At 37.3% G+C, this 11,551-nt stretch overlaps 1 protein-coding gene across 1 annotated transcript in view; it reads left to right on the top strand.

Annotated features, from left to right (window-relative positions):
- LOC115233481 (cell adhesion molecule 3-like) overlaps nt 1-10,326 on the top strand; it is a 90,191-nt gene extending 79,865 nt beyond the window's left edge. Inside the window, exons 7-9 of the mRNA XM_029803951.1 lie at nt 2,962-3,074; nt 3,300-3,373; nt 9,342-10,326. Of these exons, the coding sequence (XP_029659811.1) occupies nt 2,962-3,074; nt 3,300-3,373; nt 9,342-9,424 (270 nt within the window). The 3' untranslated portion in view covers nt 9,425-10,326. The remainder of the gene's footprint in view (nt 1-2,961; nt 3,075-3,299; nt 3,374-9,341) is intronic.
- Nucleotides 10,327-11,551: the final 1,225 nt, after the last annotated feature.

Genomic DNA, 11,551 nt, shown 5'->3' with positions numbered 1-11,551 from the left:
TCTCTCTCTCTCTCTCTCTCTCTCCGTCATGATAGGAAGATGGATAATTTTCAGATTCGCGTCGCACAAATTGTCGTATGTATGATGAGAATCGCCAGTCTCGCGTTCCATTATAAATTCGAACTCGGGAACCTTTGAAATTTTTTTTAACGATCAAGATCCGAATTAAAATTCTGTCCGCTCTTGGATTTCGACCTGCGTCGGCTCGCTGATAAGAGCGCTTATCGATTGCACTTAAACGCACGCGGCCCGCGTTATTGATCTCTCCCATTCGCTCTCCGAGTTGCGGTAGATCTGGATCTGGCATTTAAGTCGTCCCTCTCCCCCATCCTTGAAAATGGGTTTTTAACCGGTCCATCGGATAATTCCATTGACGTAGACGGATGCGCGCAACGGATGATTTCGCCGATTCACCGGGCAGACGGGCCGCACGAAAGGCCTCGGGATACCCCTCCCCTCTTTCCCACTTGTTCTTCTCCCCCTCGTCTGTCTATATATTTTTCTTTAATGCCTCGCCGTAGAATATTTCGGGCAAACGAGGCGGAACGGACGTTCAACCGGGAGCGGACGGGTCCGTTCCTCTGTCGGATCCGGTCAGCCACTTGTCTGCGCTCGAATTAAAGTGTATAATAGGATTTTGTTATCCGATTATGCACACATACATCCTAGAAAATTCACAGAAATCTTTCCGTTTTAATCGGTTATAATTTGAAAATTAATATCGTCATTTATTAACATTTTTTTTGCGCAGTCCAAGTAATTTTATAAATTAGCGAGATATAATTTCCTTTATAATAACAACATAAAAGATTTCTCACATCACTTTTATGTTTCTTTTTATGGCTATTACTAATCGATGCGCGACTTTTATTGGTATTCGCGTAAGATCGAACCACATTCTGCGGGTATAAATAAAAATTGAATTTTCCGATCCGCTTGAGCAGGTTACTTGCTGACGAGGGTCGAGAAGAAGATCGGTTCGCCGGAGAAGCCGCTATCGGATCTCGGTCTGATCTCGTACCGCAGCTACTGGAAGGACGTACTGTTACAGTATCTCTGCAATTTCGGCGGCAAGGAAATCTCTGTCAAAGGTAAGTGGAGTGAGTCCTACGCGAAGCTCTCGTAACCGTCGTTGTCAGTCCGTCGAAACGACGAACTTTTGACACTCCGGGAAGCGGCACTTAAATATTCATGCGCGAAATTAAAGTGCGCTAATGCGACAGACTCGCAGACCTACCTCTTTGAACCGCTAATGCAATGCTTGGTTTTGAAAGCCGTATAACTTTTCCTCGGTGCAAAAATTTACATTCGTTGCATAATTCCCTGCGAAAAAGGATCTTTAAAAATATCTCGATAGTGTGTTAGATTTATGACAGATTTTTTTCCGACTCGCGCTGTTTTTCGCTATTCCACACAATCAGAATTTATTTTTTCTCGAGAGAATTTATGTACACGAAACACATACGCATATAGTAATCTACCCTCGATCGATGTTGTAGACTCTATTTTAGATTTTATGTCTCGAGAGAGAAAAGGGAATCATCGGCGAGGGATTTACATCGCATTGTTATTGATCTGATGGTCAAGTTTTCCCAACGTGTAACTGGTTTTAGCGGTTGAATAATTGTATCCACAAGAGCAGGATAAACCGTTCTACTCCCTGTCGAGAACCGCAGCAGATTATATATGATTTATCATTTTTGCATTTTCGCAACTGCTATTCTGCAGAGAGACCTTAATTTAAGTTTATTATCGTTTTTATCGGAAGCGATTGAGTTAAATGGATTCAATATTAAACGAATTTCGAGATACAAATAAGATAAATAAAATTTTCTTTTATATATAATATATAATATATAATATACGTAATATATTTTATGTAGAGCACTTATTTATTTAACGTTTATTCTCATACATAGAAGAGTTTCTTAGTCGTTCTATATTTTTCACACCTGTATTTTTTAATAGCTGTTCTTTTTAACGATGGATAATTCTTATAAAACACATTTACTGAATTAACGATTATAACACATTTACTATATATATGAAACTGTGTCTCATATATAATAATGAGAACTTTATCCGCAATATCGGCGTTGTTTGTCAACATGTCTGTTTACATTTAATTTCATTTCAATACAATACCCCTTGATCAAGTTCACGATAATGTTGAAGCTGTTGCGCCGATATTAACTTTGTCTCTAAACGATATTTGTTTGCTGTATCACATTGCATAATGTACACTCGGTAGAATCGGCGGAATCACGTCGAAGCAACGTGCGGGTGTATTATCGTCGGCCTGCGGCATCACATTTACGCTTCCTATTTCCTCTTCGATGTCTTTGCGTACTACGAGACGATGCAACGATGCACCCCATGTATCCCTTCTTCTCTTGCTTCTTGAACCTCGCGATATTAGTGTACGATTTATTAGATGTATAATTACCCCGCACATATCCTAGCGCCATATGCTCTGCGATTTATGTCGTCCTTCTTACGCAAGGTTCGTAGTCCCGAGAGAACCTTGATTAATTAACACAGATTAGAAATTGGAATAATAATGGTTCCTAAAAACGAATATAATTTGCTCTATTCTCAGATAACTGCCCTGTTATATATTAATATATACATTTTTCCATTTTCCATTTTCTTAACCATTTATTAGTCTTTCCAGATTTGACAATTTTCCAAGTTTTAATTAATCACGTAAAATTAAAACTAATCTAAATAGACGCAAGCAATTCTGAGTGATAACAAAAAAATTATTTATAGTTCGACGGTTGCTGACCTATTCATATTCGAAGCTTGTAATAGCAATCGATCGATCGGATTTCCATGTTCGATGGAAAGTCGCGACATTCATTCTTTCCCAATGCTCGGAATCGGAAAGTTACTTTCAATGCAATTGGATTTGGTCGCCGCAAGGGAAAACGTTGCGCAATGAACGATGTTTTTTTCCAGGTGAGATCCGATTCGGAAACTGTGCTCGAGCAACACGGACTGTACTCAACGATATCGAGTCTGGAGCTCGAGTTAGAGCCGGGTCATCTCGCAAGCGACAAGATAAACGTCAGGTAATATCGGTTTTTACAACGTGTAGTATATTTCCGTCGTTCGACGGGGCCGTTGCTTATGTCACCTCGGCACATACCCCATAAATATACATCGCACTTGCTCGCAAGCAGGAGTTCGTTTTACGTGAGTTTCGCGCGATGAAGCACGATAATTTACCCTTTTGTCTGATCGGTCAGAAAAACCATCGCTCTGACTCCGAAGCATGATCGAATGTCTTGTTGCAGGTGCGAGGCGACGGTGCGATCGAGTCACGACATCGACAACCCGTTCGTCGACACGCGTAACACCGAGGTCTTCGGTAAGTTCACATGACGCCACATACAATCGATGTATAACCGGCAAACAAGTCGGGATTGAATTCGCGTGGATAAGATAACGATAATCGAATTACCTAGAGTCCGAAAAACTGGCCATTTTCAATTAAATAAAATAAATACGCGCGTAAAAAAAAAAGAACTTTAAAATAACGTGTGGTATTAATCTATATAATTTTCACTCTTTTTAAATCCATTTTAGACGTACACGATAATGTTAGGAACAATTTTATGTATAATTTGATATACTATGTAAATATAGAAGCATACTTGCTCAAAATCAGGAGATTATATATATAAAATTAATATTTGCATTTAAATTTTCTGTTTCTATATGTATTATTTTACTAGATGGAAAATGCACGCCAAATACGCGCAATAAAATGGCAAATTTAATAATTATAATCCATGATTCAAAATCTTTAATCATGTACATAATTTGAAATAGCAGTAGTCTGATCCCGAGAATAAATCATACCTCATGCAAGAGAGAATTTGAGAATTAAATCATTTTCGCACATATATGTATATATGTGAATGCATATAGCTAAATAATAATAAACCGGTGGATCTGAAAGTGAGAAGTCAGTGAGAATAGAATACAATTACGCATGCGCTTGTAGAATATACATACATCTGATGTACTCTCTCTATAATTAGACATGATAATTTTAATTCGAATATACGATTGTGTTTGCCAATACAAGATTTATTCCTTACATTTATTCAACTCGAAAAATTATAAATAGAGTTCTATCTCGAATATAGATCGTATAAAATTAGAAACTCTAGTCATATTTCGAATAGAGTGTTTATACTTGTGATAGCGAATTTCAATTATCGATATTCTGTTCATTTCTTTTAAAGTAACCATTCGAGGGAATTTATACACTTTATTATTTCCTGGTATGCAAAATTAGCGTGGGACCGGTGGGGTCCGGCGAGTCGACCAAACCGTGGGAAAAGCAAGGATTGGAGAGAAATTAAGACAATAATTTACAACCATTACCACCTGTTCTCGTGCAACACGTCTGCCCAATTGCACTTGCAGCTACTTCAACCTTTTCTTCGCCGCGCCTCTCCGGATTCGTTTGCAATCGTGCGTTCGGTTATTGCGTTTAATTTCTACTTAAATTAGTTCCGACCACTTTTCACTCGCGCATCTTCCTGCTTGCCGTTCTTCCTCTTTCGACCCACCTTTTTCATTTTCGGAGCAGCGTTATAAGGCAATCGATACATGCATAGCATACACGCAATAAGGGCAAAATTACGGCGATGCGGAAACGCTTCGTTTCCCTTGCACGAGGTATCGTCGAGGGAGAAAATCGGAACGACGGCGAATTCGAAGAGGAAGGGGAAGGGGAGGGAGGATACGTGATTCATCAAACCATATACAGTGGTGTGTCTCGTATGTACTCGCGTTTCCGGCAACGCCCGCGCGCAACGCGGTTAAATATTTATCAACTAATCCCTCGCGTCACGCAATTCAAGTTACAATAAGAAATTCACGATACGCGCGTGGCGTTACAACGCGCACATATGCCTCGTGTATGTGTGTGTGTGTGTGTGTGTATATGTGTCGATATATATATGTATCACAAAAGTTTCACCGCAATAGTATTTTTCGGCTCGCTCGATGGACCATAAATCGACTTTTTGCGAGGACATTCGTTTACACGAGGTGCGATGACAATATTTCGTTGTGATGTAAGCACACTATTTTTCGTGGGAACGTGCAGACACTCGCAGTTGACCGGTTGTCGAAATCGCAATGGCAACAGCCGAGCGAAAGGGAGAAAGAGATGCGCACGTGGAGCACACTCTCCGCTTAGAGCATCGTACTTCGATTCGGGTCAATTTTGCCAAAATGAGCCCCATAGCCGATCAGCCAGCGATTCACACCACTTCGAGCGCGTGTATCTCCCTTTTATTAGGCTCACAAAGGTAATCAACGATTTACCACATTTGTACACGATTGTACACCGCTGGTGAAAAATACGTCGAAAAATACGCAACCAGTGGAACACCTGCGGCGGACACGTTTCTCGTTTGTAATTTAGAGAGTGTTATTACCTGTCGCGCGCTCTATATTTTTGCTACAGTTACAATCGCTGAATTGTCGGCATTAAAATGTCGGAAACGATTATAGATGACACAAAGTAAACAGTATACTGAAAATAAAAAAAAAAAGAGATAATCAATAATTTGCCACTTTGCGACATAATTGGCTGAGAATGAGAGAGACATATGTCGAGAAATATTTTCGGCTGAAAAGTTATTTCGCTTATGTATATGTGTCGCGCAAGTGATTGATCGAAATAAAATTTCTTTCAACTGTATAACAATTGCATTGCGATCGGAAGATAAACATTTTCGTGCGATTTTTGAGAATGCGTCACGAGATCGTAGCTATTCATGCATTACGAATGCGTAACGAGAATAATCAAATGCGCGTTAGCCGCATGCTCTATCGCGTCACGCCGCGCAATACAAATCCCGCGGGCAAGCTGAGGGAATTACAATGCATATAATACGCGGCATTTGACTAGCTCCGCGTATAACTACGCAATTGTAAATCGACAAACATTTCGGCGCATACAAACGCGGCTCAGTTATCGGGACGTTTTGTGTGGCAATAGCGGCGCGTCGCGTCTAGAAATATTCCGGTCATAAGTTGAGCCAATTCGCACATTGTTTAGTCGAGGTGCCTCGAGGGTAAAATTTCAATGACATTAAAAGCCCCAATTTATTCAATTTCGCGAAAATTAGAGATTAATTGGAACGATTAGCGTAATAATAATAATGAGTTTTTGCGGGGACATGAAGATATATTTCCTCTTTTCAATTCATAAATAATTCCTGAATTTACTTGAATAATAGCACTCTTGGATGATAACCTCTATAACATCTGTCGCGATCGGTACTCCTATTTACCATATAGTTATATATTCAAGAATTATTGAGGATATCCATTGTAACAGCGAACGAAACGCGAGGAAGAATCGCATACTTTTGTTGTCGTTAGATATCCCGCCGAATAGCACTCGGCCTAATTGTATAAGTGGGCCTCTCTGAATATCGATCGTTGCACGAGACACGGGGTAAAAGGGTAAAAGAAATAAACGCGAGGGGGTAACGGACACGCAGTGGAGCACCTACTTTCACGCGAGAGAGGGAAGGAGATAGAGCGTCGGTCGGTGAAGTCAGATCGAACGGCACGGGCAGGCAGGAAGGAGAGGACAGGTAAAAAGAGGCAAGGCAAACCGGAAAAGACGCCGAACGACTCGAAGAAATTGCTCTTAACGATCTTCGATTTTCTCGTTAGGCGGAATCGTTCCTGGAAGCGCCCTACGCGACGGTCGCTACGCCTCCTGCATTTATCGCCGAGGTAGCTACCTTATAGCTCGAACCTTCGCCAACTATCAGTTTTCTTTCTATCAACGGCCATCCCTATCGCTCCCTGTGTCGCTTCTCGCTCCCTCGTTCTGGTTTCCCTCTACGCGACTTTTTGAATTATCTTACCTCCTTTCCCCCCTTTTTTTCCCCTTGTTCCTTCTTTAACCTAGTCGCTATTTAACTCGGTCACGGCATCGTCAATCCCGCCGTGGTGTCCGACTTGGCTATCTTTAATTCATTTTAACTGAACAAAATGAGTTAATTCGTCACTTTAAAATATTCTCGTAATGTTTCGTTTCTGTATATTTTGCTAATTACGTAATTATGTTTGTACTATAAAGAGTAAAATTATACGTATTTATTATACGTTACACGAGAATATTCGTCGCATTACTAATTTACTAATTTAGTAATTTAATAATGAAAATAACGAATTAAATCAGATATTTAAAAAGGAATTGTAAACACATATTTTTAAGCAGCTATTATAAAATAAAACATGAAACCGACAATTAACATAATTACTGAATGTCATTTTCGTGTTTGCAATCCTACCTACAAAAATGGAGAATATAAAGCAAAATACAATATAAGAAACAAAAAATTAAAACGAGATAAAATTTTAGCGCTAGGATATGAATACCTCCAGAGATTTCATCACATACGTTTTTTCGTAAAAATCACAAGAGAGAAATAATAGCAGAGCGTTGACACGTTCGAGACAGATGGTAGCGACCCTCGATCATATACTTCAATGCGTAACTTTTGTATGAAAAGCGGAAAGACTATACGCAAAACTTTATTCTTTTCACAAATAATATCGAAACGCAGCGAGAGAGTGAACCGACAATAACTCCAGCCGGGTTATGTTATATCGACGATATTGTATTTCTCTTTATATTTCCGGAATGAGCTGAATGCCGTTCTCTTCGAAGCGTGGATAGAAATACCGCACGTATTCGTTGGCTTGTTCCCGACTAAAAAAAAAAAAAAGAAAGAGAGAATATGAAATAACACTGAAAAACTGTATCGAGTAGTTAGATGACTTTTAGTAACTGAACAGGACTCTCGAGTTGTCATATGGATGACTGGTATTGTCTATCTGATTTACGTTACCTGAATAGCGGTTACATTGTTTTGCTTTTTCATACGATGTATGACGGTCAAGTTGTCACATGTCCGTGATATTCCTATTTTATGTCGTAACAGAAGACGTAGCGAGTTTCTCGTTCGGCTTTATTACGGTTGAATGATCTCTCGTCAACGCGAGAGAAACTATTGGAAGGGGGAAAGGATTGTTTTATTACTTTTATTATAACAAAGTATGATAACGTGACTGAAATAGTGAGACTGTGTCCTGGCTTATTATAATTTCTTTCGATGAATTAATGTGCCAGTGTTATGTATAATATTTTATGTTCTCGTGAGTAGGAAGCATTTCTGTGGTAAAAATATTTTTTGCGTGACGTATTTTACGACACTCACTGTAATACATTATATATATACATAGAGCGCACTGATTTTTCATTCAATGACCACATTTTTCTCTGTTAGATTTTTACGTTGTTACGCGTATTTTGGCACAGTCGAATAAAGACAAAACTAAAATAAAGAAGTTATCGGTATTAATAATGCGTAGTAGGGAGTATAAGAATGAGAATAACGTTCGCAAAGTTGTTCATCTCGTTACGAGATGTATCCGAAAGTTTCAGCTAAACTAAGGCATCTCCAAAGAAGAGTAGCTTATTGAGTTATCTCAAAGCACGCGTGCGCTACGAAAGCAACGATCTCGATGCCAGGCTGTCTCCTATTCGAAGAAAAATCTATTTAGAATCCTTAATTATTATTGCAGATCCTGTAAATAAATTATATACACAACTTACACGAATCTTTAAACTATGTTATTCACATTTTTTTCCTAAACAGTCTATATAGCGAGTTTTATATTAGTTTTAGTATTATTTTTTCCAGTTTTATTAACAGAAATTAACTTAAATTATGATATGGTGAATGGATTTATTTTTACAAACCACATACACACACGAAATAGATTAATATATAATTTCTAGAGTTATATATATATATATATAAACCATATTTTCGCGTATTCACTTTATTCATGTCATTTCGTACCGATGTGACAACGATAAATTTGCGGCAAGTGATGTTTTTTCTATTCTATTTATATTATAATGTAATCTTTATCTTCGTCTGACTGATTGGAATAATTGTGAATGTTACACGATTAATATCTCACTGTCACTCCAATTAAAATCAAAATCCTTTTTAGACTCAATTGTCACTAAACCAAACACGAGAAAAAATATTTAAAAAAAAATGTATAAGAGCAATGTAATAAGGCAATTTGTAGTAATTAATTTATAAATGATAAAGACATATTACACTAGAAGTTTCTAACAAGTTTTAAATAAATTAAATAAGTTGTAAATTTTCCCATTTTAGTTATAAAATAAATTGTCACTAACAGCCTCTATCGAAGATAAATGGAAAAAAATATCTGTGTAATTTCTAAGCTTTTCATTCGTTGTGTTGCAGTCCGAGGTCTCGCCACCCTGACGACACCTTCGCTATGTCTGCTGGCGGCAGCGGCCCTGCAGCGATTTCTGCTGCCCGTGTAGATCCTTTGATGAGGGGGTCGATTCTAACATGAGAGAAGATAGGGAGAGAAAGCGGTTCACGGAAAAAAAACAAAAGGCGAGAAGCAACAAAAGTTTCGTGATGAAAGACAATCATATCTTAATACGAAGCGAACTGCGACGAGAAAAATCGGAGGATATATTAGTCAGATTTATCAATCGTTATTGTAACAGCAAACGATCCTCGTGATTTTTTTACGTCGCGGCGCTTTCTCGTTAGACCGGAGAGTATCGAGTTGGATGAGAAACGATTTGTTCGAGAGTATCTTGTGCCCATATCTCCCCGACACACATAATCTTAGATAGTTTAATTAATCGCGGAAGAAAGTACGCGATATATAATCAAGTGGACACATCCATGAAGTTCTTGCACGTACGAGAAATTCCTCCTCGGCAAGCATCGATTTCGTTGGAGTCGATATCTGCGTCATGACTCATGAAATAGATTCAAATCGGTCGTATTCGGGGATTCAAATTCTCGATAATGTGAAGAAACTTTCCTAACTTTTTATTTTAGTGATATACTTGGAGAATAAACTTTTTCTTTTACAATCATAAAATAAATTTTGAATTAAATTTGTCAAATTATAAAAATACATTCAATAGAAATGCAATAGAACGTAAGATGACTAACGAAACTAGATTGTTTTTTGTTTTTTTTTTTTTGTGAATTTGAACCCCAGAAATTTGTATTTTTTACGTTTCATTTTTCTAATACTTCAAAAAAAGAAGGAATGCAGTCAATCGGAATTATAAATGAAAAATGAGATTTTTCGTCGAAAACAAGGAGAAGAAGAATAAATATATCTTACTGCCGTACCAGAAATATAACATTAGAGAATGAGAATTTAAAAAAGTGAAATAAAAGAGAATATAACGAGCTAGAAATGCATCCGGCAGTATAGATAATGACGTATATTGATTCCCATGTGCAATTTTTATTATGGTGCAACGCCTTTGACATCTACAGTATTTTTTAAATAATAAGTACGCAAATTCTATGTTTTGTATTTTTTTCTTTTGCTTATATTTGCAGAAACCGTAATTGAAAGAATTATCTCAATAAAAATACAGAAATAACAATGTATACGAAAAATATATCTCGGGGAAGTAGCTTTAAAAACAAAATATTATTATATGCAAATTGTTTTGTAATATAAATTCATAAAATCATAACTCTGTTGAAAAAGAAACGTCGAGGATGTTGCACCACAAGATTCGAGAATCCTCTCGACGTGATATCGTTGTCAGTGATAAATGGGCGCAGCAATTGTCGTCGAGATGCAATCATTATCGATTGTATCGTTCAGCGACCGAGTGTAAATATAACAATCCTTAGATAGACGTTTTTATCGAGCCCCGTCGTAAGCTTCCTTCATTATAATTATAACTTTTAATTGGTACGTGTGTGATTAATGTAAGAAGCCAAGAAGAAACTCTTTTTTTTTTTTTTTTTTTTTTTTTGTGAATTTGAACCCCAGAAATTTGTATTTTTTACGTTTCATTTTTCTAATACTTCAAAAAAAGAAGGAATGCAGTCAATCGGAATTATAGATGAAAAATGAGATTTTTCGTCGAAAACAAGGAGAAGAAGAATAAATATATCTTACTGCCGTACCAGAAATATAACATTAGAGAATGAGAATTTAAAAAAGTGAAATAAAAGAGAATATAACGAGCTAGAAATGCATCCGGCAGTATAGATAATGACGTATATTGATTCCCATGTGCAATTTTTATTATGGTGCAACGCCTTTGACATCTACAGTATTTTTTAAATAATAAGTACGCAAATTCTATGTTTTGTATTTTTTTCTTTTGCTTATATTTGCAGAAACCGTAATTGAAAGAATTATCTCAATAAAAATACAGAAATAACAATGTATACGAAAAATATATCTCGGGGAAGTAGCTTTAAAAACAAAATATTATTATATGCAAATTGTTTTGTAATATAAATTCATAAAATCATAACTCTGTTGAAAAAGAAACGTCGAGGATGTTGCACCACAAGATTCGAGAATCCTCTCGACGTGATATCGTTGTCAGTGATAAATGGGCGCAGCAATTGTCGTCGAGATGCAATCATTATCGATTGTATCGTTCAGC

The sequence above is a fragment of the Formica exsecta genome, unplaced genomic scaffold (genome assembly GCF_003651465.1).
Source record: "Formica exsecta isolate Colony F162 unplaced genomic scaffold, ASM365146v1 scaffold105, whole genome shotgun sequence".
Taxonomy (NCBI): domain Eukaryota; kingdom Metazoa; phylum Arthropoda; class Insecta; order Hymenoptera; family Formicidae; genus Formica; species Formica exsecta.
This window is presented reverse-complemented; position numbering and strand designations above follow the sequence as displayed.